The sequence below is a fragment of the Myotis brandtii genome, unplaced genomic scaffold, assembly GCF_000412655.1.
Source record: "Myotis brandtii unplaced genomic scaffold, ASM41265v1 scaffold1403, whole genome shotgun sequence".
Lineage (NCBI taxonomy): Eukaryota > Metazoa > Chordata > Mammalia > Chiroptera > Vespertilionidae > Myotis > Myotis brandtii.
In genome coordinates this window covers 137,157-158,952 of record NW_005355009.1, presented here as the reverse complement: position 1 = coordinate 158,952, position 21,796 = coordinate 137,157, and the positions used below count along the sequence as shown (strand labels likewise).

The 21,796-nt window shown below is 38.4% G+C and overlaps 1 protein-coding gene across 4 annotated transcripts in view; it reads left to right on the top strand.

The window, feature by feature from the left end:
• PPM1K (protein phosphatase, Mg2+/Mn2+ dependent, 1K) overlaps positions 1-21,060 on the top strand; it is a 21,852-nt gene extending 792 nt beyond the window's left edge. For 3 of the 4 annotated variants that reach the window (XM_005860814.2, XM_005860815.2, XM_005860816.2), the window contains exons 2-7: positions 6,008-6,525; positions 7,996-8,096; positions 15,652-15,817; positions 15,946-16,090; positions 17,067-17,201; positions 20,380-21,060. In XM_005860814.2, coding sequence (XP_005860876.1) covers positions 6,086-6,525; positions 7,996-8,096; positions 15,652-15,817; positions 15,946-16,090; positions 17,067-17,201; positions 20,380-20,511 — 1,119 coding nt within the window. In that variant the 5' untranslated portion in view covers positions 6,008-6,085 and the 3' untranslated portion in view covers positions 20,512-21,060. Of the gene's footprint in view, positions 1-4,065; positions 4,143-6,007; positions 6,526-7,995; positions 8,097-15,651; positions 15,818-15,945; positions 16,091-17,066; positions 17,202-20,379 lie in introns of all 4 variants that reach the window. The other variant, XM_014535243.1, reaches the window with a different exon arrangement.
• The last annotated feature ends 736 nt before the right edge of the window (positions 21,061-21,796 follow it).

Here is a 21,796-nt window from a genome sequence, read left to right as displayed (position 1 = left end):
GTGCAGGGGGGACCCAGCCACCTGCCGCGCGGCGCGGGCGGGAGGGTGTGCTTTCTGCAGAGGATCACACCGGACTCTCCTCGGCCGCGGCCAGCGGGCCGAGCTCCTGACCCTGAACCGTGCGAGGGCGAGCTTTTCAGGGGCTCGGCATGGAGAAGGGTGCAGAGCCTTTGTTGGTGACGATGTGAAGACGTGGATTTTGCTTTGCCGGAGAGCCCTGTAATCTCAAGGCCTTGTGGTTGGTGATGTCTGTTTCAGCTGCCGCGTTCTGTAGATTAGGGATTTCATAGGCGGTGACAAAGACCGAGACTACGGTGGAATTAGCCAGGGAATTTGGAGTTTCTGGAGCTCCAGTGGCCTCTCTGTGGACAGCTTTAGGCTGGAAAGATGCAACACGGCCTTGTAGTCCTTTTTACCCTCCGCCAGTGCTTTGGGATGAGGTAGCCTGTGGTTTCACAATAAGCGACTACTAAAACGACAGGTCATAATGGTCCTGAAAAACAGCAATGGTTTCGTTGTATTCTGGGAAAAGAACAGAAGCACCTCTGTGATAAAGTATTTAGGAATGATTTTTGGGTAGTGAGATCTTACTACTACTACTACTACTACTACTACTAATTATTATTATTATTTTGCAACGTTAAATCACTCATTGTTGACCACTAACACAGGCACTTCCCTTGACAGGGCTCTTAGAGAAGAGGAAAGGAGAGGGGAGAGGTGCTAGTGATGTAGGATAGGATGTAAAGGAAAATTCTCCAATGGAGTATAAAGGTACAGGTTTGAAATAGTCTGTGAGTTATATCCACATTAACTAAAATGTTTTAAGTGATATCTGTGGAATTAGAATAATGAGTACTTTTCACTGCTCCCATGTTCTTTTCTTTATTCACGCATCTAAACACAGGCTCCCATCAAACCTAAGGGGAATCATATGAGTTTCTGTTGTTTTTTCCCTTGTTTAAACTAGTCAATTTTCTTTCCCTTCCTCCTAGCCGGGGTACTGATGAAGAGATATTAGACTCCAAATTTTCTGAAATACATTCTGGAGCGGTCCATACCATTTGAATTTATTGGGGTGCATTGTTTGTTTTTTAAAAGTTGATAAAAAAATGTTTGACTTAAGAATATTAAAATTACCTGGTGTTTCCATTATGGAAGTTACTGATGTAAATATGCCTGAGTACCACCACTTTCTAATGAGCAGCTATGAATACTTAGACATATTTTTGCTGGAAGGATAAGTTGAAGCAGGTTTGGGTAGTACTAATTCTTAGACCTCCTGACTAATTTTGTCATGGCTTTAAAAGGACAAATAAACTGCCCTTTTGACCTGCTTCCAGCAGTCAAGAGCAGTTTAACACAAAGCCCAAGTGCACTCGCCTGCCAGAGAAAGTGCCTTCCTTCTCCAGAAGGGAAGTTCTGAGGTGTTTAAACCATTGAGGGTTTGTAAAATGCAGCGTAAAATTGGCATAGAGATCTGGTAGCAGTATGGGTGGCTTTTCTTCACACACCCCTTTTGTTTTTCAATCAAGTACGGTATGTACTTCAGAAGTTTACTACAAACTAAATGTGTTTTTTGTCCTGCCTGATGCTTTTCACATGAGATTTCCTACTTTCAGGATGTGGGCTTTCACCAGCGATTTTAGGTAGAATTTCTATGCCTCTCACTTACTTTCTATGCCTTTGCTGAGAATCCCCTCCATCCACCTCCTCCCAGACCCCAGTCAGGATTGTTAAACTAGGGGCCAACTTTTTTCACTAGTCAGAGTTCTGTGACAGATGATCAGATTAGCTAGTAAAAGCATTGAGGAAGAGGAAGATGGAGTAGGCCTGGTCACACAAATCAATTTGAAAATGATAAAAAAGGAAAGTACTTTCAGTTTATTTAATGACAATATGTAGAATATATAGGGGTGTGTATGTGTGTGTGTGTGTGTGTGTGAATTTTTTTAAAAAATCATGTGATTAAAGTAAATTTGTGAGCTATACATTTTCCTTTTGATTGGGAAATAAAAAGGAATTTGGAGCCCTAACCGGTTTGGCTCAGTGGATAGAGTGTCGGCCTGTGGACTGAAGGGTCCCAGGTTCGATTCCGGTCAAGGGCATGTACCTTGGTTGTGGGCACATCCCCAGTAGGGGGTGTGCAGGAGGCAGCTGATTGATGTTTCTCTCTCATTGATGTTTGTAACTCTCTATCCCTTTCCTTTCCTCTCTGTAAAAAATCAATAAAATATATTTTTTTAAAAAAAGGAATTTGGAAAACAGTTTGGTCTAAGTGGAAGATTGATTTTTTCCTCCTTTTGGTATATAACGATCAATAAAGTTTGTGTTGCTTATATAAATAACATCTGTTATGTAGCTGGGTCCAATCAAGTTATTTACCTTTATTTTCTTGCTCGCATAGTTTTTACGTTTTACTTTTGCTAGTAGAATATGATGTGTATAATTATGTTTTCTGGTGCTCTTAGTCCATTTAATGCTGACATTTTTGTGTCTTCAAATGGCTTTCAAGCAGAATTACTTCTGCCCTTTGACCCTTTTGGATGACTTTTACTTTCAAAGATTGAATATAAATGTTAAAATGGTTTATAGAAATAAGCTAGCCTTGATTTTCAATTGAAAGATTGACATAAATGACTCCTGAATAACTTTTCTAGTTAGCAGAATCATAAATACATGCTGATTTATAATTGCTGAACTGACAATAAAAATATTTAAGTGTTTGTCAGTTTGCTCTCCACTCTTTTTATTATAAAGAACACTGATTAAAAAAAAAAAAAGAAACACTACTTTTTTTTTAGGCTCTTTTGTGTTTTTTATATCATATGTTCTACTCTCTTGCCTGATAATTGGTACATATTCATTTCCTTGGGCAGCTGGAGAGCTGTTGGCTGATTCCTAGTGTGAAGCAATGGAGGAAACCTTTTGATGTTCAGTGTTAGTTCAAAGTTGTTACTTAGCTTGGGAACACAGGTCCTCTTTGGATTGTTTCCTTGGGAATATGGGGAAGATTAGTATGACTTAGTTATTGCTTATGGGAAAGCGGATGGAACCACTTCCTATACAACGTTTCCTGCTTGCATAATTGATGCTGTCTTAGTTATGTAAACTAGCTATATGTTTGCCTGACATTTCATCTATGCCAATAGTAGGCCTTAAAGGAAATGCTTCTCTATGACTATTCTGCTTACTCTCTGAGATGCTTGTGCAGATAATAAATGAGGAAGGAGGCCAATTTGATTATTGCTTTTAATACATGTGGGCATAAAGAAAAACCAAACATTTTTTTTTGGCTAATCCTCACCCGAGTATATTTTTTCCATTGATTTTTAGAGAGAGGAGAGAGAGAGAGGGAGAGAGAGAGAGAGAGAGAGAGAGAGAGAGGTTGCCTCCCACAGGTGCCTCTGGGGTAGAGATCAAACCTGGTACGTAATCCAGGTACTTTCTCTTGATCGGGAACTGAACCCAAGACCCTTCCTTGCACGGGTAAACGCTCTAACCACTGAGCCCCAGCCAAGGCCCAACTTGCATTTTATTTCATTCTTTAAAACATTTAATAATGTTTTCAGTGGATATTTGTTCCCTGCTGAGAATGCAGCTGTTTCATTTTAATTTTTTTTTATATTTGGAAGATAGAGCAAGGGGTGGGGGAACAAGAGTATCCCATAAAAACTGCAGAAGAACTTTATTCTATATTGTTTGTAATTTCAGAATTCTTGTTTAAAGGAGGTGCATAAGACTGCAAAATGGCCTAAGGCTGAAGATAACATACATGCTTTCAGACTGAAACCAAAAGAGTACTTTGCTAATATTTGGTGCACTCTTCAAAATGAATGAGTTTGCTCATCAACACACTTAAAGTTTTTACTTTTTTCTAGATGTAATAAAGCTGCTTTGTGAATTATCTGTATCAATAAGTAGTACTTAGTTCTCTTACTTGCTAGATTGCGTTATAGTTTGACATTTCTCCACAAGTCATCACCTTTATTTGACAGTTATTGTAGCTGAATAAAATATAACCTTCAATGAGAATTGAAGGAATAAATACCTCTTCTTTTGTAGTGGAATGTGTTACTTCTCTTAGATACTTGATAACCAGAGATGCTGTCTCCACCGCCTCCAACATTGTCATAAAAGAAGTGAGTTTCAGTCTTTTATACATGATATCAGCTAAAAGGCCAAGAGGGAATGGCCTTCTAAGTCTTTTATGATAACACTAGAGACCCAGTGTGGGGGGGGGGGGGGGGGGGGGGGGTAGGGTAGGGAGAGGGTCCCTCAGCCTGGCCTGTGTCCTTTAGCAGTCTAGGAGCCCTCGGCAGGGGGGGGGGATGTATGTCCTTAGTGCTGCCTGGAGGTGGAAGAGGCTCCTGCCACCGCTGCTGTGCTCACCAGCCATCAGCCTGGCTTGTGGCTGAGCAGTGCCCCCCCTATGGGAGGGCACTAACCACCAGGGGGCAGCTCCTGTGTTGAGCGTCTGCCCCCTGGTGATCAGTGCATGTCATAGCTACCGGTCATTCAGCAGTTTGGTCCATTTGCATATTACTCTTTTATTATATAGGATTCATTGTTGGTGGGGAGGGTTGTCTTTATTCTAAATACTATGAAGTCAGAGCTCATGTCTTTCATTGCTTAAATATCTAGGGGTGTTCTTTGGAACTTCATTCTTTCCTTTTACTGCTTTACTCACTGAAAGGAGTAATGGCCCTTCCTATACATAGCGACACCGATTTCCAAAAATTTATTTGAAAATGATTTTTTGAAATCTATAACACATTTTCTTATAGATTCACTCAACTGGGCTTGTTTGTATTGTGTATGTTTGTGCCTTTTGGGGAAATCTATTTTTTCAAACTCATTTTTTATTGTGAAATTATTCAAACATACAATTGAGAATAATAGAACATCTGCATACCCCCCATTGGCATTATTAAATCTTAACTTCATGCTATGTTTTTAATTAATAATAATAACAGAACAAAGTACTATGGAGATGGATTTCTGCTTAGCACTAGTTTTGTATAGAAAACTGCCAGAAACAGCTTTTCCCGCTAGGGTGTAGGAATTCCCCCGACCATACCCGGGTGAAGTTTTAGGATTAGCTTTGGGACAGAGTCCAGAAGTGGGGGTGCAGAATAATCATTTCAAAGAAATGTAGTTCAGTCTCTGGTGCTGTCTCCTGCTGTAGTTGCAGGCATGAGTGTAGTTGGGCTCCTGGGGCTGTGTGAGGGGAGAGCTGCAACTGTTAATGTAAATGCACAGATCAGTTGCTCATCAATCAGGGTTGCTGGTCACAAATGCATGCGCCTCAATCCCGAGATCACACACCTTCCCCGGGAGTGTCTACCACAAAGGGAAACATCAGAACTGGCTTATCCTGTGCCTCTAGGAGTGTTTGCATGAACCAATGTACATATGTAAAGTTTAGTAAGTGGAGAAATCTTGAAACATAACAGAGCTTAGATCCTAAGTGTGTCTTTGCTGAGACTGGGACACTCTTTGGGTACAGAACTATCATAAACATTCGATTAACCAGTTATTTTTTCTTCTCTTATTTCTATCTCCTGTAAGAAACATTGTTAGTAATACTTATCCCTTTTCTTCAGAGCAATGGAGTTAATAAAGGGAAGAATATTTATACCCGTATCCTATATTCCTGCTACTTAAAGTGTCGGCCTGCTGGACCAGGCAGGCATCACCAGGGAGCTGGTTAGAAATGCAGAATCTTGGGCCCCCATGCACACAGACTGAGTCAGTGCATTTTAACTAGATCCCAAGGTGATTGTAGGTTAAAGCTTGATTCTATATGCTACGTGCACATTGTCAAAATTTTATAGAAGTTAAACTCCGAATGGGGTAAATAGTGGGTCATTTTTGGTCCGCTATCCTTAGAAGTTGGCTGTTAGGTGCCACATTCTTTAATGCCTTCATTTTTGGTAATCTCTAATAATATATCAGTTATATTCAGAATTGCTGATGGAGTCTCTCTCTCTTTCTTTTCATTTAGTTGCATCATTTTTCTTGAAGACATTCCATTATTGTTCATTGACCTTTCCCTGACTACTGAGTCCTTTGGATTTGAGTTATGTCAACAGCTGCCTTAATTACTTTGGTTAGAAGTGGTGGGAGCCAGGTGAGAAGGAGAGTGCTGCTAAGCTCCCGCCTGCTGCAGGATGACCGGCGGGTGACACCCACATGCCACAGCTCCACTTCAGAGCCCAGGTGTTCTCGGTTTGACCCAGATGGTAGTGGGCGTCCAGCCACCTGGGATAATTTTGGGATCTGGGACAACCGCATTGATGAGCCAATTCTGCTACCGCCCAGCATTAAGTATGGCAAGCCAATACCCAAAATCAGCTTGGAGAAGGTGGGCTGTGCCTCACAGATTGGCAAACGGAAAGAGAATGAAGATAGATTTGACTTTGCTCAGCTGACCGATGAGGTCCTGTATTTTGCGGTTTACGATGGACATGGCGGGCCTGCAGCTGCTGATTTCTGTCAAACCCACATGGAGAAATGCATCATGTACGTAGGGTGATTTTCGCTCTTGAACTTGCAGTTTGCCTTTATGTTTAAACTTTAACCTTTTGGCTTAGATGTTCAGTGTTAATATAGTTATTTGAGTGGTTTTATAATTGTTTCATGAATAAGAACTAGCTTAAGCATTCCATTTATTACTGACGACTATTACCATTTCAGAAACATATGTTTTAACAACTCCCCCGGTGATAGCATTGGCCATGTTAAATATCAAAAATTCAACAGAGCAAATTTTAAATATCTAATTGGCTTGATATCTAATTGAATGATCCCTGAATCTAGCATCCCATCTAGCAAATAGAAAGGGGCTCCCAGGAGCTCAACCAAATGGAAGGCTTTTGTAGGCAGAGGGGAAAAGGGATAAGGAAAGAGCAGATTACTTCTCCCTCTGATTAATGGAAAGAGCCTATGTGGCAGGTTACCTCATTTGTGCTAACCAGAAAATTCCAGACTGACCAGTTGAGATTACTATTCCTGGGAAAGGTTGGAACTGCAATTGACTTAGGTATTATTAAGCCTTGTTTTGGTGGTGTGGGCTTAGCACAAGTGACTCCATTTTGGCCTATTGTTTCTTTTAACAACCAGAATCCATGGTACTTGATTTGTGATTATTTCAAGTGAATTAACATAAAGTACACGATCTCATGTGTTATAAGAATCTATTGGAAACATTTTACTAGTACATGGTACCTGGTGCTTCCATAAATAGTAATTATACTCTCAAGTGGCATGAATAGCTTTGAACACTTGTTGAAAATAGCTTTAGATAATTGGCATTCGTATGGGGAAATGCATTTAATGTGGGTGTTTTGGAGCCCTTTACATAGTTTATTTAATGCAATTAGTATAATGTATTTTTGAGGATCACACTACTGCTAGCATCAAAAGAGGGGGAAACGTGACAGAGTTGTGGCTATGACTATGTCTTGTCTTCCTGTGTATAGTTGTTCATACTGTTCATTAGGTGACTTAAGCGTATTTTGCCTTGTTCTGCAGAAGAACTCAGTGACTTAATTTAATAAGGAAGAACTTGACCTTTCAGGGTAGTATGAGATGTATGAGGCTGCTGCTGGTGTAACATGGTTACTGTTTTACAGCAAACTTATTTCTGATACATAGAGAGAGTACACTCTAAAATAATAAGAAGCATAGAATAGTAAATCCATTAACAGTGTTTATTATCATTATCAAGTATTATGTACTGTACATGCTAGTAATTGTAGGTGCAGTAATGATTAATCTTCTAATATGGGAATTTAGACTTTTATTTTAGTGTCCTTAGAGGCTTTATCACTTAGGAGACACTTAACGAGCACCTGAGAGGCAAGCCATGGGGGTCCATTGTAGGGAGTGACTGCTAGCTAGAATGACCTGAAGGAGAGGAGATGAGAGGAAGAGGAGACAACTATTGTAAAATGATATTTTGGGGCTCTTTTTTTTTCCCTCTCCACAAAGGGATTTGCTTCCCAAGGAGAAGAACTTGGAAACTGTGTTGACCTTGGCTTTTCTAGAAATAGATAAAGCCTTTGCGAGTCATGCCCATCTGTCTGCTGATGGTAAGTAAAACAATCACATTCCTTAGGGTCCTGGGGAATATCTGGATAAAATGGAAACAATTTAAGCTCTTTAGGGGTGGGAATTTTAATGGAACTTTATTTGTAAAAATGTTTATGTGGAAAATGATTTTATATAAAGAACCACTTTAAATGCTGTTTGGAATCCAAACTAATGGTAGTACCTCCCTTTTAAATGAAATATGTGTATTGGAGAATTTTTCAGAAATTGAAGCTTCAAAATGGTTTTGATATTGAAATCAATTTTAAAATATTTTTAAAAACTTTTTTATCTGTTTGAACATTTTATGGACAAGATATCCATACTATGAGAGGGTTTATTATTTTTGTTTAGATGAATCTGATGAACAAATAATTGAAATACACTACACATCATCTCATCTAGTCAGGACAGTTATTGGTCAGGCAAGGAGAAAATTGCTAATTGGTCCTAGACAGGAAAGGACAATGACTAGCACATACTACTTTGTATAATTAGAATGAAGATATTTTTTCTCCTCCTTCTTAAAAAAAGCTTGATCTTGCACATTCCTGTTGTAACTAGTGATATTTTGTTTTAGTGTTAAACACAAGGTGAATTTAAAATTTTGTGTGCTGCTTGTTCTTAAATATTGAAAGTACGTAAATGTTTCTGATTTTGACTAAACTTATCAAAACCATTTTAGAAAACGTAGTTAATGTTTTCTAGTTAGCCGGCTCCCATAGTTTTTGCTTATAAAGTTAATTTTGAAAACTTCTGCAACAACCATATAAATGTATGCAGATAGAATGAAAATGAATCATGCAATAATATTAATGTATGTTTGGTTCATCCTTTTGTTTAAAGTGCACCACAGAAATGTCATTTTCACAATTTTCTGTTGGAGTGCCTGCAAATGGCAATTCCCCCCAGTTCCAAGATAAGAAACTGAAACTCAGAGAGAGACAAAGGGCAGTTGCTGGGGTTTTCCTGCACCCACTGTGGCCTCTCTCCTGGGCATATTTAATGATGAGGATTAGAGAAAATGTCTCTAGGATGACTCATTAAGAGGATTTTCTGCTTTTTAAAAAAATTTATATGAGCAGGGGAGAGAGAGAAACATTGATTTGTTGTTCCACTTACTTATGCATTCCTTGGTTGCTTCTTTGGGGATCAAACCCTCAACCTTGGTGTATCTGGATGGATGATGCTCTAACCAACTGACCTACCTGGCCAGGGCTTCCCCCTCATTATTGAGGAACTTTTCATTGTCATAAGCCTCAGAAAAGCATTAGAGTTCATCTTTGTTCAGGGATTCATTCAGGCTAATTTTCCCTTTTATTCCTTTGGACTTTTCTTCCTTCTAATTGATCCCTCATCTTATGAAAAATAGGGGTCAAGAGAGGGTAAATTTTAGGCATAAGACTATTCTTAATGGGTAAAATATATGAAGGAAAAAGGAGATTAAAACACTTTCTGATCACTTAATTTTTATAACTGAAAATTGGTATCCATATTGGTATGCTTATTTCTTTCATAACCAGATTGGCTGTATCTCATACCACGCTGTTTACCAGCTATGGTGCAGGTGCTGTGCCCTAGTTGTTCTATAAACAGGCAGAACTTAACCTGGCAAAGTTTTCAGAAGAGAATGTTCAAGTTCAACATGGGAATGTGGACAGCAATCCAAAGCATAAATCCTTCATGGGTGCAGCCAACCTTTTTGTAAATGATCTAATCAACAGGATGCTTAAAACAATAATAGATTCAGTGTTAAGTAGAAGATCCCAGTCATTTATTTTTTTAAATATATTTTTATTGATTTCAGAGAGGAAGAGAGAGGGAGAGAGAGAGAGAAATATTAATGATGAGAATCATCGATAGGCTGCCTCCTGTTGGGGATTGAGCCTGCAGCCGGGGCATGTGCCCTGACCTAGTATCAAACCCAGACTTCCTGGTTCATAGGTCAATGCTCAACCATTGAGCCATGCTGGTCAGGCCCCAGTCATTTATGAAATAATAAATTATAACTAAAGGAAATTCAGAATTTAGGGAGAGAATTTACTTAACTTGCTGACCTTAAAAGAAACTTAGTAATGATGCCTTTCTCATATAAATAGAGGTTGTTCAAAGAAATTAATTATAAAAAATGTAATCCATTTCTAATAATGAAATTAAAATGTATTTATTTAATTTAGTTCCTTTGTCACATGCTTTGAGTTAATGATCAGAACTTTCAGCCCTAGCTGGGTAGTTCAGTTGGTTAGAGCATCTCCTGATATACTAAGGTTGCAGGTTCGATCCCTGGGCAAGACACATATAAGAATCAACTGATGAATGCATAAATAAGTGGAACACCAAATCCATGTTTTTCTCCCTTCATCTCTCTAAAATCAATTTAAAAAAACTTTAATAATATTCTAAAATTTATTTTTCATTTAATGGCCATTTGTTTGCAAGTATAATGGAGCAAGTCAGAATAATGCTTAGTCTATTATTAAAAGAAATAAGGTCTATTATGGCATTGTTGTTTTTAAATCTTATTTTGCATTTTATAGATCAATTAGTCTGTATTTTTTAATAAGTATTTTGAGAACAACTTTAAAATTCTTAATAAGTTGCCAAGGCTTTAAAAAATGGCAAAAAGTGCCAGTAGACATTTGAGGCCTATTTTATCAAATGTATTAAAGTCACTAAAAATAGAATGTTTTATATTGTTTAACTTTTCAATTTTTGGATCAAGAAAACCCTTAGGCCATTTCAGATTTCAAAGCTATTATTTAAATTTTTTTTTTTTTAAGAACTAAAGCAGTGTCAGTATTATAAGAATGGACAATATTATTTTTAAAAATATATATATTTTTGATTTCAGAAAGGAAGGGAGAGGGAGAAAGATGGAAACATCAACAATGAGAGAGAATCATTAACAGTGAGAGTGAATCATTGATTGGCTGCCTCCTGCATACCCCCTACTGGGGATCAAGTCTGCAACCCAGGCATATGTATTGATGGGAATGGAACCATGACCTCCTGGTTCATAGGTCAATGCTCAACCACGCTGGCCGGGTGACAGTATTCTTTTCAACATAAATATGGGTAGGACCAGTATTAGTTACATAAAATTGTGCAGTAATTGCAGTTTGCCCTCTCCAGTTTCCTTCACCTTTCTTTTAGCATTAGCCGTATTTTCTCCTTTAATGCTTCCTGTGAGTAGCTTGCAGGTGGGGAATTTTAAGTAGGGGAAACCTGAAAAAAGATTGGTTTAATCATAGGAATGAATTATATTGGAATTTCAGGTATAAATGAGAGGAGTACCCCTCAATCATACTATATTAGCTTTCTTAAGAGAAAGTGAAAATAAAGTAAAAATAAAACATTCTCATCGAGACTTTAATCCAGCCCTGGCTCAGTTGGTTGGAACATTGTCCTGTGGACCAAAAGGTCTCGGGTTCGATTCCCAGTCAGGCACATACCTAAGTTGCACATATGGGAGGCAACCAGTTGATTTAAAAAAAAAAAGACTCTAGTCCAAAACTGTCACATCTGCATAAAGTACTTAAAATGATCCCATTTGCACTTAAAATATTTACTATTTCAGTTTAAACTGGGAGTATTTGAGAAAAAAATAAGAATGCCACTTATGATGAAATGGCAAGACTCTAGCCCCTAAGAAATTGTTTGCTATTTTTATTGATTTGTTGACGAATTTTTAATTTACCCTTATTTACAAATAATTAATTTCATCACCATCTTTGAAAATTTTATATTCCATTTACACCAGTCATATATATTTTAATAATTAACCAGCAAGTAAATTCAAATGATCCCATTAGTCTATTGCTTATGAACAAACTGCCACTTAAACCAGACGGTAGAAAACTTAGGTTGTAATTCTGTATGTCCTATGAACTCCTCAGAGTGTTTCTAGATTGCTTAAGGTTTGAAAGCAACAAAACTTCTCAAGAGACAAATGGATAAAAACGGGAAGACTTGCTCTGACGTTCAGAGTTGGAGATGGTGACAGCATTGTGAGTCTCATCGGAAACTTCCATGCTCTTCATACTATGTGATCTCTTTATGGAAGAATTTAACGACAACACAGCCGGTGTTAGAAAGGCAATGTTTTTGAATACCCTTCTTATGCTAGGGGAGCCAAAAGAGAAAAAAAAATAGGGATGGCACTGAAGAGATATTCTTACTGTGCTGTTACTGATCTCAGCCCTGACTTTGGTGTTCATGTGTCACACATGTCTGGAACACCCATTTTAAATAAATATTGAAACTGTATTGGTCTATACATAGTGCTGTTTGCACAGTTGCATAATTACCAGGGGGGATGGGGATTATGCCTTGAACAGTACAGCTTTTACTCTTTCTGTTGCCATTCAAAATCTTGATCATTTTTGTTGTGATATGTTGACCTGCAACACTGGGAGAAAGAGAGAGCTGCAGAAACACCCACTTTATGAATTATATATAAAGCTCAAGAGCTCTACTAGCCTTTATTTAAACAATCATTCTACTGAAGAAAAGAAAAGGGCTTCTAGATACTAAATCCCTGCATTGAGCTCCATTAACAAATGTGTTTCTCTTTGTATCTGGGATAGGAGGTGCTTTGATCCCTCCTAGGTATATATTTCAATCTCAGTAACTTGGTGGTATATTGTGGTTCACATCTTCTCTATGTACTTTTTGTCAAATACAGCAAATACTGTATTCAGTGCTAGACTTTGAATTTCCTTTCTGATTTTGAGAGAGTTCTGATATTGCTACCAAACGAATATACGGTGCATTTTTTTTAACTCAATAAAGCTACTGCTTTCCTCTTCAGGCCGAGTGAGTGTGTGTTGTGTGAGAGTGTATGTAGGTATGCAGATGTGTGTCTGTGTCACCACTTGTGTGTTTTGGTACACATGCATTTGTATATGGCTTTTCCTACCTTGGGAAGCCACAAAACAAAACAGTATAACTCTGTGATGAGAAAATAGACTTGACTACAAAATACCATCAACATGTGCAAACTGAGTTTTGGAATCTTTGATTTGGCATCTCCTGGAATAGTATGTAATTTGCAAGTGAAGTTTTCACCAAAATAAAAACCCTTCCCCTTATTTTGCAGCTCTTTCCCTGCCCTCCCCTGTGTTGCAGGTTTGTAATGTTTGAGCACAATTCCTGGGTGAATTTCCTATTTGCCTCTGTGCGTGTTATTTGTGGCAGAGAACTGTGCCTGGTCAGCAGCTCTAGACCTGGAGCCCGTGGACACTATATGCTGGGCTTCAGTGGAAAGAGAGACCAGCTTAATTTTGTCCCAGGTGAAGGAGTCCAGCGGTCCCTAGCCTGGACTACGGGAAGGTTCCCACATCCTCTTTGCCCCATTAGTTGAGATGACTTGCAGTAGGAAATGTCCAGTGAGTGTTAAGAACTTATTGAAAGATGTCTTAGTTTTATAGTTTTGTTGTTAGCGCAAAAAGTGAGCATTTTTACTTCTATATTAAATGTTAAATAAAGTAAATGTTGATTTAATATTTATATTCTTAGATGCTTAGCAAACCAGAATCAGCAGTTAGTTTTGAAAACTTTCCCTTAAATCCTTGGATTTTGGAACTGTGAAGTTGGGTTGGTGGAAACATAAGCTCTTTGAAATTCCTAGGTGGCAGAGCCATGAATTATAATCCTGAACAGCTAAACTTGAAATTGTCATTTATGAAATTTTAATTCTTTTGATGCAGCCAATTAAAAGGCACTTTTTAAAAAGCTGCTGCTGAGAGTTTAAACAAAGGAGAGGTAACTAATCTCCCTGGACAGGTAGCATCTGAGTAAATAAAACCCCTCTCTGCTCTTCCAATAATTTGAAAATATTACAGTGATTAAGCTCTCATGATTCTATTTTATAGTGTTTTGGAAAACTCTAGTTAACATTTGTAATACAGACATCACTGATACGCTAAAACTTATATGTTATACAGTGGCGAATACAATTTAGCATTGCCCAGATATTGTTGCTTTGACACAACAGTTCCAAAATCAACAGACAAATGGGAAGATAGAACTATAAATGCTATTTCTCAGTTAACTCAGCATGGATATAAAAGGTTAAAGTAGGCTTTATTCATCTTTTCCCATTTTACTTTCCTGATTAAAGCAGGCATTTTAATAAACTGATTCGAATATATATCTTTCCAAAATGCATTGCTGGTGAAGTTTTAAAAATTGTCTCTTTTTTAAAAAATTGCCAAGATTGAGCTTCAATTAGTGAAATCAGTAGCACTTCATTTTTCCTAAATCTACCTTTGAAGGAAAAATCATCTTTGGGTTATCACCTAAATATTTTATGTAGGTGCTCTAAAGAATTAACCACATTACAAAAGACAATACCTGCTTTAAATGTCTCTATTTTATTTCATTTCTTCCAGTTTGATTTACTTTTTAGCCCATAATGTCACAGTATTCTCTCTTTGGCAAGGCTCAATGCACCTTAAGTTTTTTTTAACAAGTGGTAATAAACTGAGGGCAGACACTGTCAGAAAAAGTCAAAGGAAGATGAAAAAAATGCAGTTAGGATGGGATGGGGGAAATAGTGGTGGCCTCAAGCCATGTAACGTTTGATTTCGTTATTGGTCACAGAAAATTAATATTCTTGGAATGCTCTGGGCTCAGGGCATAACCACGGGAGGAGCACTTGGCAGTGCCGTCCTGCATTTGGACAAAGACAGATTGTGTTAGATCCTTGTGGTGTGTTAACTACACCAAGCTTATGGGAAACCAGAATGAATTACATCCTTCCCCTCAATTTTCTCCTAATAAAATGATGGCCAAAATACAGCAAAAAAAAAAAAGACATGTAATACTCTTTGTAATACTTTAAACAATAAAAAATTTTTAAAAAAATGATGGCCATAACTTTGTTTCATGGCTGGTACCACAAAGATAAACAGAAAAGGATATTAGTCTTTAACCATTTCAGGATTTTTTTTGGGTAAACATTTGTAAAATTGAAATAGTTGTAGAAGGTAAGAACATAAAATATAGCTATTGGAGAGCAAATGATATGCCCTTGGCATATTTTGCTTAGCCTGTTAACTGATATTACTTCCACAGGATAGGAGTAAGAAATGAAAGAGAAAACCTCTGAGTCCATAGATTATAGAAAAGTCGGCTTGCCTGAATGGGCTCAGTAGACCTAAGCCATCCTAACTTATTAGCCAATCTAATTAAAATGTAATGCTTTTAATTCTGACACCTGATGTACACACAAAGGTGTCATAATAATGATTATCAGTTCATCTCAGCTCACCTTGTTATAAAGAGAGGCCATTTGGGGACAGTGGTGCATTATTTCCCAATTAGGACAGCAACCTTTTCTGTTTGCATGGAGCCTTGTTACTGAATCAAATACTTCTTTCTCTGCATGCTCTTACTTACATAGTTCATTTGCGTTTCACTGGCATAGCCCTAGTTACATGAAAGTGATACATTTCAGCATTAGTTTAACATGCCTGTGTTTTATTTTGTAATGAAAATTTCATATCCGATCATTGGACTGTCAATAACTTGCACTCTTTTTCACAATGTTTACAGCAACCGTTATGACCTCTGGGACTACTGCCACAGTAGCCCTGTTGAGAGACGGTATTGAGCTGGTTGTCGCCAGTGTTGGGGATAGCCGGGCTATTTTGTGTAGAAAAGGAAAATCCATCAAGCTGACCATTGACCATACTCCGGAGAGAAAAGATGAAAAAGAAAGGTACCACCTCCAACTGATGAGGATGTTTTTTATGTCTTTTCATGGGAATGCAACCTTGCATTTTAAACTGACCTCATGCTTAAATATAACCGTGCCTTGTTTTTTGGTCTTAACTTCTTCTGGATCAGGATCAAGAAGTGTGGCGGTTTTGTGGCGTGGAATAGTTTGGGACAGCCTCATGTGAATGGCAGACTTGCGATGACAAGGAGTCTTGGAGACTTGGATCTTAAAAGCAGTGGTGTGATAGCAGAACCAGAAACAAAGAGGATTCAGGTAAGAAAGGACGTGCAAACACTTGCTACACATGCAAGGAATGAAAGCAGGTGTCTCCAGCTACAAGCTTTCTTGGAAACCTTAAGCGAAGCCAGTAACTTTTGAAAGGGAGTAATTAAGGGAAGGATAGAGAAACTTTCCAGCGAACATAAGATACCACCTTCCAGGCCCACTGTATGAGGATGTGTTTGGTTTTGGTGTCACCCACTGTGGAATTCTCGTAGAATGGCGCCCCTGCTCTTCCTTACCGGCACCTGATGGATCGTGTAGCATCACCGCCACTTGGAAGCTAACCTGACTTTCCTTTTCCATCACACTAGAGCATCGCGTTACCTCGGTTTCTGTGACATCCTTCGCCTGCTACTAAGTAATGTCCACATTACCCAACACGTCCCAACATTTCCCTCTCTGCAGTCCCTGTCCCACGCTAGTACCTGGCACAGTGTAGTGGAGGCTTCCAATGATGGTAGCAAATGTTTGTTAATTAACAGAACGATTTCATGCATGATAGATAGCCCACTTATACTTGTTTTCTCTAACAAATACTTATCCAGTATTTACTATATGCCAGGCTCTATTCAAAATAGCTACTACTGCCCCATTTTATAGAGAAAACAAATCTAGAGCATATGGAGCCCAACTTACCTCTGTTTGCTCAGCAGAAAAATAGAGGCAGGTTTCTAACTCGGAAGCCTGACTCCAGAGACGGAGCCTTCCACCATTACAGCTTGCAGCTCCTGGCACCCCGCCATCTGGCTGCTTCCTTTGTGGTGTTACTAAGTAAATGTTAGGTTTGTCCTTGGTGGTTGATGCTAAATGTTGCTACTTTTGCCCTAAATACAAGCCTTCGATTTTCACTCTGTTTGCCTACAAGCTGTAAACACAGATGACCGCTCAGCAAACAAATCTTCGAATTATGAAGATTATTCCAAGGCCGAGTGTAGTTTATAATCCTATGAATTTGGTTTTATTGCAGCTACATCATGCCCATGACAGCTTCTTGGTCCTCACTACGGATGGAATTAACTTCATGGTGAATAGTCAAGAGATTTGTGACTTCGTCAATCAGTGCCATGATCCCACTGAAGCGGCCCATGCAGTGACTGAACAGGTGATACAGCTGAGCTTCTGCTAGAAAAGTCCCCCTGGGGGAGGGTGGGGGGACGGGGTGGGAGAGGACAAACCCAGGTGCAGGTTTTGGTACAGCCTGGAGGGGCCCCCACAGACTTGATTTCTTTGAATCTTGTGTTTCAGCTCCAGTGTACAATGAATTTTACACTTGACTCTGTAATATTTCCAATTTAAAGCATTTTTACACCCTAGCTGTTTGGCTCAGTGGTAGTGTTGGCCTGCGGACTGAAGGGTCCTGGGTTCGATTCTGGTCAAGGGCACGTGCCCGGGTTGCAGGCTCAATCCCCAGTAGGGGGTGTGCAGGAGGCAGCTGATCAATGATTCTCTCTCATCATGGATGTTTCTATCTCTTTCTCCCTCTCCCTTCCTCTCTGAAATCAATAAAAATATATTTTAAAAAAAGCACAAACACAAGAAAACATTTTTTACAATTCTCCCAAATAGTTAATTAAAATTAATATGCCAAGAAAATGTGCTATGTTTATTTTTTGGCTTTGTACACATCTTGAAATAATAGTAGCAGCACATAGTAAATTATAATGGTAAATACTAATATTGCTTACTATGTGTCAGATACTCTTCTGTTGATATGTACCTAGTATTTGACTCACTAATTATCACAATGACTCTGTAAGGTTGGAACTAGTTTTATCTCTTTCTAATGAATGAGGGAAACTGAGGCACAGAGATGAAATTGATTTAGTCAAGGTCACAGAACTATTAAGCTGCAGAATATTTGTTGTCTGTTGGGCTTCAAACTATAGATTAAGCAATTTGTATAGACAGCAATTTGGACAGCCTGTTTCCCAAGTCCAATCCCTTGACTATTAAATTAGACTCTCCAAGTCATTACCCAATATAGGAACACTATAGCATGTCAACTTCTGGTTTCTGAGGATGGGTGTGAAAAAAACAAATACCAAAAGGTGTGTGGATGTGTTGTATGTCACTCTGTTGGTCAGAACTAAAATTTGGAAGCTGGATAATATCGGTAGAGAAAACGTAAAATTTCCATGTGTTGTGTAATATCTTTTTGGATAGCTTTTTAAGTTAGAGCCATCACCGATCATTAGAGGCACAGTTTAATTCAACAGCTATTTTGGCATTTCCTGATTTTTTTACATTTTCAATCCTGGAGTCAAATTTGGTCCAAATTTTTTTTTTAGAGTTTAAAGTGAAAGCGAGTTTACTAGTGAAGCAATGGGACAGAGAGATGGCTACTCCACAGGGAGAGCAGCATGGCTCACATTTTAAGTATTAATATTTGTAATTAAGGCAATAAGACATTACTTAAAAAGCATTATTTGCTCAAAAATAAATGGGTAAGCATGAATGATTCACTTGGTTACTATGTGTGCTCATGAGATTAAGAAAACGGTCCTAGTTTCATTGATGATCACTTCCTTCCTAATTTTCAACTTCCTGTCTTGATATAATGTGTTCTAATTCATGAGGACAATGCAATTTACAATGACTGCATGGCATTCCACTATATTTGAGTACCACAAGTCCTTTAACCGTTCCCCTAATCAGCAAATTTAGTTCATATTCACCTTGCCCTTTTGTAGGGGGAACACTATAATAAACTTCTTATATCTATTTGTGCATATCTATTTTCTTCAGGTATTGTTTTCTTAGGTTAAAGTCTTATAAGTAAAATTGCTAGGTGAAGAATACACAGTATTCTAAAGCTTTTAATCTTTACCAATTGCCCTTCAGAGATATTCCAATTTACACTTTTCTAGTATGTTTTATAGCTTATATTTCTCATCAGTGTACAGCTTGCTTTTTCCATTATCTTATACTGGAGCAGTGGTTCTCAACCTTCTGGCCCTTTAAATACAGTTCCTCATGTTGTGACCCAACCATAAAATTATTTTCGTTGCTACTTCATAACTGTAATGTTGCTACTGTTATGAATCGTAATGTAAATATCTGATATGCAGGATGGTCTTAGGCGACCCCTGTGAAAGGGTTGTTCGACCGCCAAAGGGGTCACGACCCACAGGTTGAGAACCACTGTACTAGAGGCTTGATGCACGAAATTCATGCAAGAGTAGGCCTTCCTTCCTCCAGCTGCCAGCAGGCACCTGGGACCCGGGCTTCCCTTGCAGCCCCGGCTTCGTCCAGAAAGATGTCTGGTCTAATTAGCATATTATGCTTTTATTATTATAAATGTATGCTTGTCTTTTTCATGATTATTGTAAGAAGTTGCTATATACTAATTATAGTAGTACTTTGTCTGATAGTGCAATTTTTTTCTGTCTTTCAATTTGTTTGTAAAACTTTTTTACTTTCTGAAGCTTTTTCATCAGATATTTTGATCAACCTTTTCCTTCACAGTTCCAGCCTGAGGCTATGAGGTCTTTTGAAATACATTTGCTGTTAAATATAATCCCAAGTACTTCTTACCATGCTGATTATCTCATTTGCTGTTTGAATTAATTCCTGAAATTGATTTATAGTTCTCCTACTGTATGAAATTTAGTTTATGCCACCTTTTCATTTTGTAGGGAGCATAAACTTTCTTGTAGTTATAACTTTATACATGTCCACTTCCTTAGGTTATTATTTCTTTAGGCTAAATTCCTGGAAACAGAATTGCTAGGTAAGGACTAACCCCTTGTGAATCTATACCTTGTATTAGTTCCTATTCTAAATACTTGGCAGATATTTTCTTCTTCGGGAGCTGCATATCTTATACCTTAGTCCACTCGTGTTTCTGTTGCCAAAATGGCTGCAGTGGAATATAGTCAGTGTGGTTGTTTTGGGTCATCTGTTATTCTACGTGCAATCTGATAAACTGGGCATTGACACCCGGTGACTGATACTGCTATATGTGTGTGTGTGTGTGTGTGTGTGTGTGTGTGTGTGTGTGTGTGTGTGTATAGCTTTTTGCTTATTTCTAAGACTCATAAGAAAGGATAAATCTAAAACATTAAAGCATTCTATATTTCAACTTGCTATGTAATATCCTATCTATTAAAGAGGGAATATGCAAATTGACTGCCCTGCCCTCAAAGATGGTGGTGCCCAAACACTGTGACGTAATTGGGTTAGTAACTTTGTGAAATCAGTTTGACTTGCCAGAGGAAGGATATCTCTTTGTACAGACTGATTTCCAGTGTTTTTCTCTTCCTTCCTGCCAAACCCTGCAGGCAATGCTGTATGGTGCTGAAGACAACAGTACGGTCATCGTGGTGCCGTTTGGTGCTTGGGGGAAATACAAGAACTCCGAAATCAACTTCTCCTTCAGCCGAAGCTTCGCCTCCAGTGGACGATGGGCCTGAGTGCTGGCTGGGACTTCGAGTTTCTGTGCATCAGTTTTTCACTAAGTATATAAAGAAACTGACTAGATAAAAACGTCAACTGTACCAGAGTAACCCTGTGACTCCCTAGATCAGTACACAAGCTAGTGTAAGCTTAGTAACCATTTACATAACCATTAACCATGTCAGAAACAGCCGTCATATTTATGTTCAACTGTACATACTTGGTATAAATGTATGTGTAATTCAGTTACTGTGAGTCTCTAAGCTGAGTGAGCACATGAAAAGTGGTTTGATATACTTGCTGAGTACTACATTTCTAATTTTAAAAACTCTTAGGCAGCTATGAGTTTCTTTTGATCACTTTTGTTTATCCATTTGAACAGGTTCTTGTCTTCAAATTCTTTAATAGTAGTCAGTATTTTTCACAATTCCTCAATGTATTGTCAGCAAATGTTTTAATTTTTAATAACTGTACCAAGGAATTAGTGTGGAAACTGAGTTCTCTGTGACTATATTTTGTATTCTGGACCACTTAACTGGTCAGTGTAACAATGTGAAAGAAATTAATTCAGATAATATGACATGCTAAATTGTATACATATTTCTAAACAGTGCACTTGTATTTTTCAACTGTGTCACAAGGTCCCCCTTCTCCCCCAATTCATTCCTATTCTGTAGCTAAGAATACTATAGAGATATGACTATTCCTTCATATCAGAACAGAATGCACAGGCTGAGTCCTCTGGTCAAAGCTATTCAAAGTTAAATACCAATGGTATCAAGTATCTTGTATAAAGTTTCATTTGTTGTCTCTAACACTTTTTGTATATAGTATGTTTATGTCATTTTTGTATAGACTAAGCAATTTGGATAATTTGTCAGTAATTATACCATATTCACTGATACTGCTATATGTATATGTGTGTGTGTGTGTGTGTGTGTGTAGCTTTTTGCTTATTTCTAAGACTCATAAGAAAGGATAAATCTAAAACATTAAAGCATTCTATATTTCAACTTGCTATGTAATATCCTATCTATTAAAGAGGGAATATGCAAATTGACCCTCACGCTGTCACAAAGATGGTGGCATACACAGCCAATAAGGAGGGAATATGCTAATTGACTGCCACACCCTCAAAGATGGTGGTGCCCAAAGCCACAAGATCGTGGCACCCAGTTCCCTTAGCCCCGCCGGGGCGGCAGGTGCGTGGCAAGGCTGGGCCCACCCCCAGGCAGGCCCGGCCACTCCACTAGCCTGCCTCCAGAGTCCCCCAGTCCCCTCAGCCCACCAGCCGCCCAGGGC